Source organism: Typopeltis vanoorti, chromosome 10 (assembly GCF_054136105.1).
Source record: "Typopeltis vanoorti isolate ZY-2024b chromosome 10, IOZ_Tvanoo_1.0, whole genome shotgun sequence".
NCBI classification, from domain to species: domain Eukaryota; kingdom Metazoa; phylum Arthropoda; class Arachnida; order Uropygi; family Thelyphonidae; genus Typopeltis; species Typopeltis vanoorti.
In genome coordinates this window covers 89,068,791-89,086,255 of record NC_143558.1, presented here as the reverse complement: position 1 = coordinate 89,086,255, position 17,465 = coordinate 89,068,791, and the positions used below count along the sequence as shown (strand labels likewise).

Sequence of the window (17,465 nt, the reverse complement as noted above, 5' to 3'; positions counted from 1 at the left end):
ATTAAGGACAACGCATTGCTTTAGAGTCTACAGGGTTTAGGATCAATTTGTTTAAATGATAACACAAAAGTAATATTTATTTAAAAAAATACCAACATGTACATAATACAAACTAATAATAATATTCAAAATTACTTCAAAGTATATTTTCTAGCTTTTGTTGATGCAAATTTATCAGTAATGTCAGTAAAATCAACTCACTTAGCCAAATCATTTTTGATGCACAAAACTGCTAGGTGATAGTCATTCTTGGCTACTTGTGCTTCTTTGCCATGTTTTCAATGAATTGGTCAGTCTACTGAATGATCTCTCAGCTGAAGAAACAGTAACTGGTATTGTGAAAAATAGTTTAATAGCGAGGCAGATATTGGTAAATATACCTTGCAGGTTTTTGTCATAAATTGCGTTCAGAAGTCTCATCGGACTGGTTTCTGTACCAAAAACTATCTTATGAATACCTTTAAGGTGAAGAATTTTATTCAGTAACTCTTCTGACAGAGCTTTTTCATACATATTCACAAGTTTTGCTGCTTTGCGATAAGTTGACCATCGTCCTAGTTGTGGAAATTCAAAATAGGTGAGAATAATTCACATATTATCTGCTGCTTCAAACCTTATTTTCAGATCATTCATAATGAATTTCAATACTGGATAAATTACGAAAATTTTGAAATCTTGTTCAGGTTCAACAGTAGTTTTTTGATTTTTGCAAAATTGAGGTTGCACACCGATTGCTTCTTGGACAACACTTTCCCACGAGTCACGTAAGTGTTGTATCTCTTGCACTAATTCTCTTATAAGTGCGGACTTGCCTTCAAGAGATATTCCTTTACTTTGTATAATAATGTTCTTATTGTCAATACTTGCCAGTATTTTGTGCCAAAACATTGTCATTAGCATACTTTTATGATATGAAATATTTTTTCAAGCCTTTAATTGTGTTCAGTGTTGAAGGAGTTAATTCTGTGTCTATCTCTCCGAGAATGACATCTAACACAGCAAGTACACCAGGATAATGTTTAACAATTGGGCGCACAGCTTGAATTCTTTCACTCCACCTTGTTTCTGAAAGAATTTAAAGAGAAAGAGTAGAAGCAGTCTATATTCCCAAAAAATGTTATAACATCGGGGTTGATTTTGGCAGCATTGACTCCTGCACGATTTAGTGAATGTGCTCCCCAGGAAGAGAATAAGGCACATTTGTTCTTTTTGTAAAATACGAATTTTTATGCCGCTTATTTTTCCAAACATATTTGCGGCATTGTCGTAACCTTGCGAATGGCAATCTTTGAGAGGTATACTGTTTTCTTCCAGAGTTGCAAGTATTTCTTCAGTTATTTTTTCTCCAGTTTTTCCAGTAAAGTTCACGAATTCAATGAAACGTTCATTTTAAAAATTTGGATATGAATTGACGACCTCACGATGCTTTCGATTATCTCTTGGATTTAAGTTTCCTCTTCGGAGCTCTGGACTTATGATGTTTGTACTTTGAATCAGACATTGGGATTTTATTTATTTTAACTAGAATGTCTTTGCTTGCTTGAGAGGAATTTATTTAAATATTTTTAATATCTCAAATTTGTATGATCTGAAAAAAAAAAATAATAATTAAGTTTGTTTCATACAAAAAAAACATAACTAAAAAAGCTTTATAATTTCTTTTACTTACTAACTAGCAAAATTTTAATTCAAATAAGACAAATCCTCAAATGAAGGATTTTGTAGAAAATGTTCATTTTCTTGAGATCAACTTAATCAACTAAAACTGTCAAATAAAGCTTTCTCTTTTACGAGTGAAATAAAATTCTCTCAGCATCTGTACCGTAGGCACCGGTAGGGTAGTGTGCCGGTAATGTCGGCATTGAAACGATGCTGTGCATGGAAAGCGAGACAGGCAAATGAAAAACGAAAACTAAAGTAAATCCTTTCAAATGGGAAGTTCAGAAGCTTGACCATAAGTCTGAAAAGATGGATAATGGGTTGCAAACGATTGCAAAAGCTAGTAGTCCCTCTCGACACATTCATTCATATTTTATAAAGTTTCTTTTGTCTTTTGTTAGTCTCACTTAACTGGCTGACCCGACAAGACGGGAGGCCCCCAGGCTAGAGCCCTGTCAGTCCCCCCCCCTTGTGGGGGCCATGCCTTCCATAGTAGTCATTCTTCCTCCTACTTGCCACATAACAAAAAAAGAAAAACTCTGGGATTTCTTTTTGCCTGCTTGGCTAACTTCTCATAATCTGATTTTTGCCTTCCTTACCATGCTAGTCACCTGCCTTGTCTGTTTCTTGTACTGTTCATGAGTTAGCTGGTCATCTTTCTCCTTGTATACCCCCCAAAGCATCTTCTTTTTTTTTCTTTTTTGCTCTCACTTAATGATATTACTCTTCTGTCTAACCTAATTTACCGTAGTTTCTATCTTCTATCTAACCCAATTTACAGTATACCCAAGGTTGGAATACAGTGTAATATTGCTTCCTCCAGACACCCCTTGATTATCCCCCCATGCTCTGTGATCATCCTTCCCTTGCAGATATTTATGCCATGGTACTGCTTCAAGCAGCCCTCTAATGTGTATCATAATCACCTGACTTGTAGTTCCACACATATGCCCAATATAAATATTTACATATAAATTCCATTTCCTTCCTGCCTTGTGATCTTTGAGATTCTGATCTGTGTCTCTGAAGTTGAAATCCCCTCCCCATAATATTACTCGATTTGCACTCGTATCAATTTGTTGATGCATCTTCCACCCCACCCCCCCTGTCCTGTAGCAGCAACCAATTTTGTATTTTTTCCTGTTGGCCTCAATCTCACACCATATTGACTCAAAAGAACTACCATCTGCCTACTCTTGTTGGCTGCAGTTCATCTGCTATCATCAGCAGTATCCCACCACTGTCCTGTATACTTTATTCTTTCTGAAAATACTAACTACATCATCTGCCATTAACCAAGTCTCACTAATGCCTGTAACTTGTGGCAAGGTTGCACTAACTAATGCCAAAAACTCCTCTCTCATTCCTGATGCTTCTGGCATTCATATATAGAAACTGTAGCATTCCCGTTGGCCCCTAATCACCTTTATATCCTGAATTGACTGCCCCATTTGATATTGTTGCCTGAGATTATACATTTTTTGTTCATTCACACATTCATTCACTTCGTTGGTGTCTTCACACTCTCTCTCCCTCTCATATGTATCAGCCCTTGATATCTTTAGTTTTCCTGACTTTGCACTTCCACACTCTCGATGAACAAAGCTCTCTTGACACCTAACTCAAAATCTATTCTTTAGCTATCATCACTCTCCTCAATTCTCCTTTATCATAGCATGGCAGCAGACTCACAAGCTTCACATTCTTGCTCTTCTTTTTCACTTCTTCCAATAACTCTTTAGATCCTCCCTCATACAATACTTCTAACCTCTCAGGTCATTGGTTCTAGCCCAAATAATTCTTTCACTTTAATAGTAAGGTGAAAGAGCATTACTGTTAGAATGCAGCAGGGAAACAAGATTTTGTAGTGATTTTTTTATTTTTAATTTATATTATGGTACCTCCCCTCCATCATAGAATTGCCATAAAAATTTATATGCTTATGCTCTCTCTCGTTTATTCTTAGTTTTCTTTTTGGCTATGGATCTCTTGCTTCTTTTTTTTTTATTTCTCAGTTTGACTGATCTGTTGCTCTTTCTGCAGCTTTATGTGAGCACCTTCCCTGACTTTTAGTTGAGACAGTAAATCCAGTTATTTAAAAAGTGTGTGTGTATACAGCATATTTTTTGTGTTCTAGATAAGGAATATGAAAACATTATTATTATTCAACCTATTAATCAGTTTATATTTTGTTAAATATCGCTTGAATAAATATAAATAATTGCCAGCCTGATTGGCAAGGTGGATTGTGCTTCTGCTCTCCGTTGAGTAGGATATAGATTTGAATTCCACTGCAGGTTGCAAATGTTTTTAGGTGGTGGGTGAATAAACCCATGATAATGTTGTTTTCTTAAATGATAATCTGCTAATAGTAGTATTTTTTTCTTTATTTTATGTTTTAGATTTGCAGTTACAAAGCTGGATATACTTGATACATTCAAGGAAATTAAAATTGGGGTTGCTTATAATTTGAATGGAGAAAGATTACCGGCACCACCTGGTAAGCTTAAAAGGCATTGCTTATTCAGTAATTAATAATGATTATGGCAGTGCACATATGTCAACTTATAGCACTTTTATTATTTTATTCAAATGATAATTATAGTTTTGAATTTATCAAAATACTAAAGTCTGACTCGTGTGCATTGCTATGCAAAAGTCATCAAATTATAAGTTAAAATACCAACTGAAATGTGCATAAAATTATTCATTTTTCAAAATATTACAGCATTTTGAGGATAAAATTTCTCATACATCATTATATGAATGAGATTCATTTTGTTAGATTTTTTCAATTATTTTATGTTATGGATTGTAATTTTGAAATTATGTATTATTCATATTAATACCATACTTGATGGTATTTTTTGCATATTAATATCTTCTTCTGCAGCTTCTCCCACTTAAGTGGGGTCACTGTTGATGATGAGTCTCCTCCACATCCTCCTGTCTTGGGCTGTCACCACATCCAAGTTCTTCATCCTCAAGTCCTCTTCTACCAGCTCCCTCCATCTCTTCTTTGGCCACCCATGCTTCTTCCTTCCTTGCACATCCATCTGCATGACCCTTCTTCCCATATATTCGTCCTCCCTCCTCATCACATGACCAGACCATCTCAACCTTGCCTCCTGTATCTTCGCTCCTAAGTTCGTAACTTTCACTGTTCCCCTCACATAGTCATTTCTCAGATTATCCTTTCTGGTCACACATCGCACATCCACCTAAGCATTCTCATCTCTGCTACTTCCATCCTGCTGATGTTATTTTTCCTCAGGGGCACAGTTTCTATACCATACGTCATAGCTGGCCTCACTACTGTCCTATTGATTTTGCCTTTCAGATTGATCGGCACCCTCTTATCGCATAACACTCCAGCCATCTCCCTCCAGTTCCTCCAACCTGCTTGTATCCTGCATCCCACTTCCTTCTCAGCTCCTCCATCTTCTTCCACTGCTGAACCTAAGTAACTCATGTCCCTCACCTTCCTGATGACATTTCCTTCCAACTCCAGATCTGTCTCCTGGCTGCTGCCCACTGTGCAACACAAATACTCTGTCCTACTTCTGCTAAGTCTCATACCTCTCTCTTCCAGTACTTTTTTCCATCTTTCCAGTTTAGTTCCCGCTTCTTCTCTTGAACCTGCACACATCAAGATGTCATCTGCATACAACATTGTCCAAGGCACATCTTCTCTCACCTCCTCCATCACAATATTAAACAGAAATGGACTTAATGCTGACCCTTGATGCAAGCCAACTGTTACTTGAAAACTTTCTGTCTGTCCTAGACAGGTCCGAACGCTTGTCTTCACATTTCTGTACATCTCCCGCACCAACCTGACATATTTCTCCGGAACCTTCTTCTCCCTCAGACACCTCCAGACTTCTTGCCTTGGCACTCTATCGGCATGCTTTCTCCAGATCAATAAATGCCAGATGTAGCTCCCGTTGTTTCTCTTGAAACTTTTCCATCATCTGCCGTAACCCAAAGATAGCATCTGTTGTTGATCTACCAGGCATGAAGCCAAATTGTTCCTTTGCAATCTCCACCTCCTTCCTCAATCTTCCATCAAGAACCCTTTCTAGGATTTTCATTATGTGGGACATCAACTTTATTCCTCTGTAATTTTTACAGTCTTGTGCATCCCCTTTACCCTTGTAGATGGGGACAAGAGTACTCTCCCTCCATTCCTCGGGTATATTTTCCTGTTGGCAAACTTTCATGAACAGGTCCCACAGCAGGTCAATTCCCTCTTCCCCCAGTGCCTTCCATGCCTTATTAATTTATATTATTAATATATAATACCATAATATAAATTAAAAATTAAAAAAAGGCAGTATGCTTGATTGGTTTTCTTAATGCAGAGACCTCATTTAATCAAAAAAAGTCATTAAACCACAAATTATCAGCTTTGATTTCAAAAAAATATAAATATTTCCATACAGTGTGCTCATTCATGCATAGCCATATCCCTGATTTTCCATAAAGTCAAAAGCCAGCTGAAAAATTTCTATACTTGTATCAGAAACAGTATAACTTATGCTTGTGTAATTGGTGCTAACTGCACACTCTCTCTCTCTCTTTCTTGCCCATGAATATCGGCTGATGCCTGTACTCGCATACTCTTTTCTATGTTGTAGCCAGTTGCAGTCATTGACAGAGTATGTCATGATAGGAGTGTGTCTCTATTTTGTTCTCCATTCTATTCTGTTTTATTTCTCTTATACATAAATATCCTCTTATTCAGTGACACTTTTCCACTAAAAGTGCATCCATTATCCCATTCCTCCATTTTCCACTTAAGGCCTTTGAAAATATATGGAGAGACAGCAAACTTTTGTGATGTTTATTTGTTAGGATGAAGATAGAATATGCCAAATTCAGAAATGGTTTTTCTTTTTGTTTGGATAAAATCTGCAAGACTTTGCTTTCACCTGAATAAAAAAGGATATGAATAAAGTCTTATTATGCTTTAATTTAAAATAAGAGAACTACATCAATTGTCCTTCAATTCTAAACTGACCTACTTTAACTGTGTATTGCCTGGTACAGTGTCCCATTTACCATATAACTGCAACATTTTGAAAAGCTTTTCTCTTGTCATATTCCCTTTTTGGATCTACAAAACTCAAATACAGATCCTTGTTATATTTCCATGATTTTCTCAGGTATTTGTCATCAAGTGAAAATATGATCCTGACAACCTCTAGTTGGCTTATCTCTTTTTCCTTTCCACAACGATTTTCCCTTAACCTCTTCTCAAGTATATTTGCATAAATCTTACTAACTCTCAGTAGAGATATTCTGTGATTCTCAAATTCAGTTTCATTTTCCTTTTTTATAGATGGGTATTATATGAGAGCTCTGCTCAAATAGCTTGTGCACTTATTTGTCTGTTTTTTCACTGGAAGCGTGTAGCCAGTGGCAACAGAACTCGCACAGTATACCCTCTTTTTTTTATCAGTGGCATCAGTTTTACAGCTGCGACACTTTGTGGATTTATCGGCGCAGCACTGCAGTGACGAGACACAGAATGCTCGTTCATCGTTAATTTTTGTTGCCACCATCTTTGCTTTGTAGAGTAGGCATAGCAGGTGCTTACACGTGGCTGATTTTTAACTGGAAGTATAGCTGATTTAATGCACTATAAGTACTTACAGGTTGTGAAGAAATAATCGACTCCTTAGTACTTGCTGTTAGGATTTCCGTTTAATGATTATTTTGAAAGAAAATCACTTAAAATAGTGATAAAATGTGGGAGCACAAGTTTAGAGTAGCTTATTCACAGATGCCACCTTGCAGACATTAATTGGTACCTGTTACCTTCTGCCCATACTATCAGCCTATTGAAATCATCCTGCACGTCGATGATTATTATTCTTGACACTTCCAGAGAGTCCAAGGACTCATTGTGGGAGGGCGCTCTACTTCACTAAATACATCTCACACTCCATTACTACTTAATTCTCCTATTACTACCATCAATGCCATCTGCTACCCATCATCACCAGCAGTATTTTTTGTCTGTAAATTGCATGTGTTCTGAAAGCCGATCTGTCTATGCAGGATGAAAGACCCGAGTTTCAGGGAGAAAAAACCCTGCTACCTCCATATGAGATTGGCTAACTCTTTCCTTCAATTGAAAAAGTCCATATAAGGATTCTCCTCATCACAACAAGATTCAAACCCAGGTCTTATCCAGTCGAAGGGCACAATGTTTTGCTGTTCTTCCAGTTGTGCTATGGAGGCACTACTATGATGCAATATAAGGATTCTCCTCATCACGACAAGATTCAAACCCAGATCTTATCCAGTCAAAGGGCACAATGCTCTGCTGTTCTTCCAGATGTGCTATGGAGGCACTACTAATACTGCATTTATCAGAAAAAAAATGAATATTTTGTTTCAGATCTTAAACAGCAGTAGTCCAAGCACCACTGTTTAATTGTGGCATACTTCTAGTCACTTGCTTTTTCCTAGATACTGCTCCTCCTTATACTACTCTTTTGTATCTGTCCATCAGCCACAGTTATATCCATATCAGCTTAATATCCATTCCTATTTGTTCCAGTTTGTATCCTAGATGTATCTAGGATACAAACTGGAGTCCTAGATGTATCCTGTGAAACATTTTTGCAAAATCCAGGCAGTATCATCATGTGATACTTCCCTTTATCACACCCAGTTATTACTATGTTTAAAAAAAAAAAAAGTAAATAAATTACTCAGGCATGAACAGCCCTTCACAAAGCCATGCTGTTCCCCTCAGCAAAATTTCAGGATTTTCTTCATGTTTGTTTCCATTTAAATATGTGTAGAAATGATTAGTAAGTTAATTTACTAACAATTGATTCTTAGAAAAAAAACAAGAACCTTGATTCACTCAACACGCAGGGTTTGTTATATAGCTGCACTTCAATAAACTGGCTATTCATATTCTTTTAAATGAATGTTTATATTGCTGTATAACTGAATATTTTATGTGTGCATAACCTTTTTCATTTCTTGATACAAATTAGCTAGTGTGGCTGATCTTGCAAAGGTTGAAGTGGAATACTTAACTCTGCCAGGATGGTTGTGTAGCACTGAAAAGGCCAGAAGGTTTTCAGATTTGCCATGTCAAGCTCAAAAATACATCAGTGTTATAGAGGATTTAGTAGAAGTACCTGGTAAGTAATATCTGCATTTGTAATATGAGATATTAATTTCTTTAGCACTGCACATATCTTGTCAGTTACATCAACAGCGGTAACATTTGTCTCCTGATAATTACAGCTGAAAATAATTAACCGATTCCCACATTGGAGGCAACAGATGTTTTCTTGCCAACATTAAAAGCATGAAGAAGTAAAAATCGTCATAACATGATGGAAGAGGTAGATTTATTAAAGCTGTTACAAGAATTTGATTAGAATGCACCAGTGAGATTGGATGGAATATCATCATCATGAGTGTTGAAGGAATATGTAAGAGAGTTAGCAGTTTTCGTGACTTGGCTATTTCTTGTTAGCAATCATATGTCTCGACACAAATTCCTAATGAATTGAAAGAGAGTAAGATAACTCCAGTATACGACACTTAAAAAAAAGTTCTAATTTCAAAGTTTGCTGTAGTAAACTTAAAAGAAAAAAAAAGATTGATTGCTATAAAAGATTGAAACAAAAAATGGCAGGGAACCATACAATGACAGAACATCATTTATGTAGGTGCAGGAATCATGTATACATAAAGAAAATAGGAAGTGGAACAGAAAAGGATTGGAACTATACATAAACAACATGAAAAGTACACATGAAAACAATAATGGGAAACATAAGAAGATACTGAAATGTAGTATGAAATTATAAAAATCTAGAATCGATGCTCAAATTTCAAAATATTATATTAGCTTAAATTAATATTACCTACCTGAAATCTTCATAATATGAGGGTGGTCTGAAAAGTTCTCGGCCTAACAATGAAAAAACGAATTTATAATTTCAAAATTATTTTTCAACATAATCTCCCTTAAGACTATTACATTTATTCCAGCAATGCTCCAACGCCATTATCCCGTCCCTGTAGTGGTTCTCAGTAAGATCTGCAATCACCTCTTGATTCAAAGAAAAATGCTGACCAGCCAGAAAGAGTTTTAGTTTTGGGAAGAGATAGAAGTCACAGGGAGCCAAATCTGTGGAATAGGCTGGATGTTTCAACAATTCGTAGTGCAGATTACTTGATTTTCCCATTGCAAAACACCTTTGTTGGCAGATGCATTGTCCTAATGAAAGATGATTTTTTCCTTCAAACCGGATCTTTTCTCGTGAATTTTTTCATCTCATCTGGTTAAAAGATCAGAATAATATTCCCCAGTTATTGTTTTACCCTTTTCAAGATAATTAATAAACAAAATGCCTTTAGCATTCCAAAACACCAATGCCATAACCTTTCCTGCTAATGGAACCGATTTTGTCTTCTTTGGCGCTGAACAACAGGTTTCTGTCCACTGTTTCTACTGCTGTTATGTTGAATCCAAGTCATATCCATACTAATAAATTGATGCACAAAATCAGTTTTATTCTTGTTAAAATGCTCCAAGCACTCTTCAGAGATTTTCATGTGAGTGCATTTTTGATCTGCTGTGAGCAAGCACGGCACTCATTTTGCGCAAAGCTTTTTCATTTGCAATTCTTCATGCAAAATATATCCTACGTGTTCTTTTGAAATGCCTATAGTCTCAGCAATTTCATGCACTTTGACTCGCTGGTCATCCAGTACCATATCTTGCTCTTTATCAATGATTTCTGGTGGTGGTGTACTTTTTGGACGTCCTTCATGTGGATCATCTTCAAGGCTGGTACGGCCACATTTAAACTCAGCAGCCCATTTCTTAATTGTTGAAAATGAAGGAGAAGAGTGCCCATAAACTTTTATGAACTTTGAAAAAATTTCTTTTGCAATTAAAGCTTTTTTACAAAGAATTTTATAACTGCACGATACTCAATTTTATCCATTTCAAGGGATACAGACAACACTTTTGCTTCAGACAGCTGTATAAAACAAACTACTTGATAGAATGACTTGCAATTTCACATGGATGCTTATGACAGATGTACCAACTTAGAAAAAAAGATCTTGCCAATAGTGATGCCATCTATGATCGAGGCTGAGAACTTTTCAGCCCACCCTCGTAAACTAAATGTGTGCAGTATATACCGTTAATTATCAAAAATAACCTTCGTTCAACTTTATAACTGTTTATAACTGGACATCTCTAATTACAAAAAGGAGAGGGGAATGTTAAACGTAGCTAGTATGATTAACAAGTCAGCTTCTTAATTGGGCAGCTGGCAAAAGTTGATACCATCCTGTTAAAACTATAAATAAAATCTGACACAACATGTGTTCTTTTTTTTTTATAAATTCAAAGTCTAATGGAAAATTATGAACTTTCTGTAGGTAATGGCTCATTTTCTGTTTGAAAGATTCTTTGTTCACAGGGTAAAAAGTTATTGTAATTTAGAATTTTTTATTTTAATGGTTCATTCTACAAACATTTATTTAATTAATTAATTTAATTTGCATTTGTACTTTTACACTTTTTTTGTTGTTGTTTGATTTGTGCCATTTCCTTTGTTGTGTTTTAAAGTTTCTTCTGTTTTTAATCTATGGTTCAAGTTACATTCTGTTGTCAGTATACAATTTCCTTTGCCTACTAATTGTGACATCTTTTGCTAGGAAATTCAGTTCATTATCATGGACATTTTGGCCTTTGACTGTTTCTAATAGTAAGCTTAAAATAAAATTGTTCTGCGAGACTTAGGCCAGGACTTTTCCATAATGCACCTACTGTGTAGACCAGTCCATCTGGGTTTCGAAAGTCTGAGTAGGAATTACATCCAGAGGTAGAGAACTAGGATCATCTATACAGGACAGCATGGGTTTGTTAAAGGTGACCCTTGCTCTAGTGATCTAATCTTGTTGAATAATAGTGACAAGAGAATTAGATAAATAGAATGAATATAAATACTTCTGGATATAAAGACAGAAGCTAAAACTTGCGTGAAATTGAATTTACTAGATGTAAATTTTCAGCTTGGTATCTAAGGCATCTTCACTACTTTGACAATGGAACACAATTAAAATGCAAATAACGGAAGTATTTTAAAAAGTGCCACCATAATGTAAATAAGGAAGCAAACAGTCCACAAATTCTAAATTACAAAATAATAATAATAATAATAAAACAAGAATTAGGAATTTACAGAAGATTGATACAGTGACATTTCCCATAAAGGGAATAAATGAAGGCCATCAGATCCGTTTAAATTCAGCCAATGTAGAAATTCCTCACAGCTATCGTATAACCATTCAACAAGAAAACTACTTTCATTTAAAGCTTTTTTTTTTTTTCTTTAAAAGTGTTCTGTTTGGTCGAGATGGTACATACATTCAGCTAGGCAAGATTGTTATTTTGGATATAAAATTTGTTACTCACAGCAGACAGCCACAGGAGTGCAAGGAATCTGCTAGGTCCTTGGCAAGTTTGAGGAAGCTTAATTTTAGAAGAGAAAAGGAAAGTAGAAATCTTCCTCACAGGATAAAAGGACACTACAATGTTGAGAAGCCTTAGAACTTTAGCAAGTTGTTCAGATATTCCTTTAATATACAGGAGAGTAATCTAAGAGATTTCTTCCTAAAGATCTAGAGACTGAGAACCTAAATCATTATCATCAAATTCCTGACATGTACCCTCAACTGGTGTACAGGATATTATGATAATACTACATGAAAAACTTACATCATTACTAACTTCCTATCAACAATTTTCCTCCAAATCAATCTGTTATCTGCCAAGACTCCAACATTATCAGATCTTATATTTCTATCTTCTAAGACACTTTTTACGGTATCAATCCACACATCTTCCTCTGAGTCTTTTTTCCTGCCAACCTGGCAAAGAAATTTTGTTTTGCTAATCTTTCCTCTCCCATTCTGTTTAAGTGACTATACCACTTGAGATTAGCTCTGCTAACACATTCCTGGATGCTAACAATGTCAAGTTCTTTCCTAATATCCTTGTTTTTAAAGTGATATTGCCATTGATGCCATCTCTTCATACCCCCTAATCTTTCTCAGGACTCTCATATCTGTGGTCTAGCCTTTGGTCAAGTTCTTTATTTCTAACCCAGCTCTCAAATCCATAAGTTAAAATTGGTTTGAACACTGTCCTGTATACAGTTACTCTAGTGTTTTCACTAATTTCATTCTTATTCTTTATAAATTTATTCATTTGAGTTTCCTACAATACTTGGCTTTGTTGATTCTTTTGTCTATTTCCATATTTAATTTACCATCTTCACTAAAAATCGTGCCTGAGTAGCTGAAATGTTTTACTTGTTCTATAGGTTCTTCATTCACAATTCAGTTGATATTTTTAATGTTTCTGCCCGAGTATTGCTTGATATACTACCCATTGACACCATATAACTGTAGCATTTTAAATAGCTTTTCTCTTGGCACCTTGTCATATGCCTTTTTGCAGGTACAAAGAAGCTTAAATACAGATCTTTGTTATATTCCCACGATTTGTCAACTATTTGTAGTAAAGTGAAAATCTGATCCTGACAGCCTCTATTAGCCTGAATCCAGCTTGTGTTTCACCAACCTTCCCTTCCACAATTCTTCTCAAGTATACTTGCAGAAATCTTACCAGGAACACTCAGTAGTGAAATACTTTTGTAATTCTCAAATTCAGTTTTATTTCCATTTTTATATTTGGGTACTATGAGAGCTCTACTCCAATCATCTGGAATTCGTCCCTCTGTCCAGGTCTTCTGAATATGCAGTGCAGCCACTGCAAGAATTTTATACCTCCATACTTGAGCATTTCTGTTCGAATATCATCTACTCCTCTGCCTTTCCACATTTTAGGCTTTTGATGGCTTTTTCTACTTCAAGTATCAATATGTATTCCTGATTGCATCCTGTATGTTGTAATAAATTTGCCATTATTTTTTACAAAACTATGCTGTCATTACTGCTTGTTTCATTTAGCAATTTTTCAAAGTAATTACTCCATACCAATTATATATTTGGTTTAATCCTTTATCCAAGTGTAAGCAAACAAAATTTGCGGCTGGAGTATTTTCAGGACTGGGACAATCGTGGCAAAGGTGGTATAATTTCTCATCACTTGCCTTAGTATCCCATAATGCAAAGCACATCTTCTTGCAGACATATAATGCTATTCATTAAGGGAAGGGTCACTACCCAGACTGGTTTGAGCCAGACTCAGAGGTGGTGATACTAAGGTGGAAATAATGGAGAAGCCATATTTCTATATACCAGTTGCCAAAAGGTGTCACACCTCATCATCAAATTCCTGATATATACCCTCAAGGAGGTGTACAGGATATGATAATACTACATGAAAAATTTACACCATTACTAACATCTTATCTACAATTTTCCTCCACATCAGTCTGTTACCTGTCAAGACTCCAGTATTATCAGGTCTTATATTTCTGTCTTCTAAGGTACTTTCTACCGTATCAATCTACCTATATCTTGGTCTTCGTCTAGGTTTTTTTTCCTGCCAACCTGGCAAAAAATGCTTGTTTTGCTAATCTTTCCTCTGCCATTCTGCTTAAGTGACCATATCATCTGAGATTAGCTCTGCTAACACATCCCTGGATGCTGACAATATCTAGTTCTTTCCTAATATCCTCGTTTTTAATTTGATATTGCCATTAATGACATCTATTCATGCCCCTAATCTTTCTCAGGACTCTCAGATCCATAAGTTAAAATCGGTTTTGAACACTGTCTTGTATACAGCTAATTTAGTGTTTTGGCTAATTTCGCTCTTATTCCATATAAATTTATTCAATTGACTTCCTACCATACTTTGCCGATTCTGTTGTCTATTTCCATATTTAATTTACCATCTTCGCTAAAAATCGTACCTAAGTAGCCGAAATGTTTTACTTGTTCTATAGGTTCTCAATTCACAATGCAGTTGATATTTTCAATGCTACTGCCTATTTTCGTTGTCTTTACCTTCTTATTGTTGACCTTCATACCAAATCTATTACAACAGTTATTCAATTTAGTCAGGGAATCTTGTAGACTTGTAGTGGATTTATTTAGAAGTATAACATCATCCACATAAAGCAAAGAGTTGAGATTAACACCTCCAATTTTGATATCAGATTTAAAACCACTTTCCTTTATAATGTGATCCATATAGATAATGCATAACAGAGGGGATAATGTACATCCTTGTCTGACACCAGATTTAACATTAAACCACCTTCTTGTACATCCTTCAATTCTAACTGCTGACTTACAACTCTAAGACTAAGTATTGCTTTATATAATACCCCATTAACACCATATAACTGTAACGTTTTGAATAAGCTTCTCTCTTGGCACCTTGTCATATGCCTTTTCTAGATCTACAAAACTTAAATACAGATCTTTGTTATATTCCCATGATTTCTCAACTATCTGTTGTAAAGTGAAAATCTGATCCTGGCAGCCTCTATTTGGCCTGAATCCAGCTTGTTCTTCACCAAGCTTATCTTCCACAATCCTTCTCAACAGTTTCTCAAGTATAATTGCATATATCTTCCCAGGAACACTCAGTAATGAAATACCTCTGTAATTCTCACATTAAGTTTTATTTCCCTTTTTATATATATATGTGTACTATGAGAGCTCTACTCCAATCATCTGGAATTCATCCCTCTGTCCAAGCCTTCTGAACTATGCGGTGCAGCCACTGTAAGACTTTTATACCTCCATACCTGAGTATTTCTGGTCGAATATCATCTACTCCTTCCGTCTTTTCACATTTCAGGCTTTTGATGGCTTTTTCTACTTCAAGTAGAAAAATATATAATAAGCAGGATATATATTCCTGACTGCATGTCTGTTGAGTGTTTTTTACCACTGTGCTATTACTGTTGGTTTCATTTAGCAATTTTTCGAAGCAATATTTACGCCATACTTCAAGGATATCTTTTTCTCCAGTTTTCATGTCACCTTTATCATCTCTAAATCCTTTTTCAGCACTCTTTCCTCCATTTCTGAGCTTCTTCAACAACCTCCAGAATATCTTGCCACATTCTTGATATTTATTTTCTATGTTCTTACCAAAGTCTTCCCATGACTTTTGTTTAGCTTTCTTACATTTGTTTCTGTATTCCCTAAGAGCACAAGCTGACTTATTTGCCAGGAGCTTTTGATATGCTTTCTTCTTTTCCTTCACTGCCTCTTTAACTTCCTGTGTCCACATGGAGTTCTGATTTTTCTATCCTTGCAGACAACCTCACCACATGCCTCTGGCTGAATCAATCAGTGTTTTCTTCAGGGCTTGCCACTGAATCTCCAAAGTTTGGTTCCTGTTTTCAAACTTTTTCATTTTTCTTGAATAATGTTTGTATATTTCAGTCTACACTTCACATCTGAGAGCTGGTCAACTTTTATTTGCATTTATTTATTTAAAACTTTTTATTTATTTATTTAAAACATTTATTTAAAACTTTCTTACATGTTCTTCTTTTCAATATGAAATTCAATTTTATCCTGCTCAAGACTAAATAGTGATCACTTCCAATTTCAAATCCTCTGTACACTCTGGTGTCCTGCACCAGGGAGAAAACATCACTATCAACAATAACATAGTCAATGGGACTTTTCTTATTCCTGGCCCCTTCTCTCCATGTGAATTTGTGCACATTTTTATGTTGGAACATGGTGTTAGTAATAACCAGTCCATGTCCTGAGCAGAAATCCAACAGGTATTTCCATTATTATTAGCTTTGCTCTTTTCTCCAAATTTTCCTAAAATATTTTTGTTTGTCTGACAATCGTTTCCTACTCTGCTATTTAGATCCCCAACAAGGACCAACTTTTCCTTTTTCATTGTGTCAGTTGCTTTCTCTAATGAAAAACTCCTCCACTTCTACCTTAGTAGAACCTTTTGTCGTACCATAGGCACAAATAAGTCTCATTGTTCCATTCCCCATTCTCATATTTACCACATTACTCTACTTGAGACTGACTGCTATTCAAGAAGATTAGCCTCGTATTTTGTGTTGATTACTATGGCTACTCCTTCTTTTCCTTGATTTTCATTGCCTGAATATAATATTTTGTATTTATTGCTCAGAAAGATCTCACCAATTTTTGTCTTTTGTTTCAGTCACCCCTATTATGTCAATCTGGTACTTATCTAATTTCTCAGCTAGCTCGATTTCTTTGCCATTCAGGCTTCTTATGTTGATAGTACCAATCTTGAACTCTGGTGATGTTGAGTTGGGGTAGGTTTTAAGATTTGTTCCAGTAGCTGACTTTTCACTGTTTGCCCTGGTTCCCTGGCAAAAACAATGGAGGCCTTGTTTAACTGGGCAAGCCCCAGCTTGCATTAAATTCTGTCATGTTGTTACCATCATTTGAATTTTTTGTTTAAGCCAATAAGAATACAATTTGGTCGGCTAAATCCCAAATTGCCAGCCCATCCTTGTCCATTCAGTATCCAGGTTACCTAACAGGGTGCACCACAAGAAAGTGAGAATTGGATATTCGGTCAGAAGCCCTGGTTGGTTTTCCGCATTCCTTTGAAGGCTAAGTACAGGTCTCCTCTCAGTTATATAGCTTTGACTCTTAAGGACCTCCCAGTGGCTATTATTCTTTATGTAATAAATCTAATAAAAATGCAAAAAATATAACTGATAACATAGCATTGCTTATATCTCTGGTTTAAATGGCATTTGCTCCTTTAATTGAATAGTCTCTGACTCCAAAAAATGTTGATATAT

The 17,465-nt window shown here is 35.7% G+C and overlaps 1 protein-coding gene across 1 annotated transcript in view; it reads left to right on the top strand.

Annotated features, from left to right (window-relative positions):
* The window catches only part of Adss (adenylosuccinate synthetase), a 178,313-nt gene that overhangs the window by 140,097 nt on the left and 20,751 nt on the right, over positions 1-17,465 (top strand). Inside the window, exons 11-12 of the mRNA XM_090399810.1 lie at positions 4,062-4,159; positions 8,679-8,828. Of these exons, the coding sequence (XP_090255936.1) occupies positions 4,062-4,159; positions 8,679-8,828 (248 nt within the window). The remainder of the gene's footprint in view (positions 1-4,061; positions 4,160-8,678; positions 8,829-17,465) is intronic.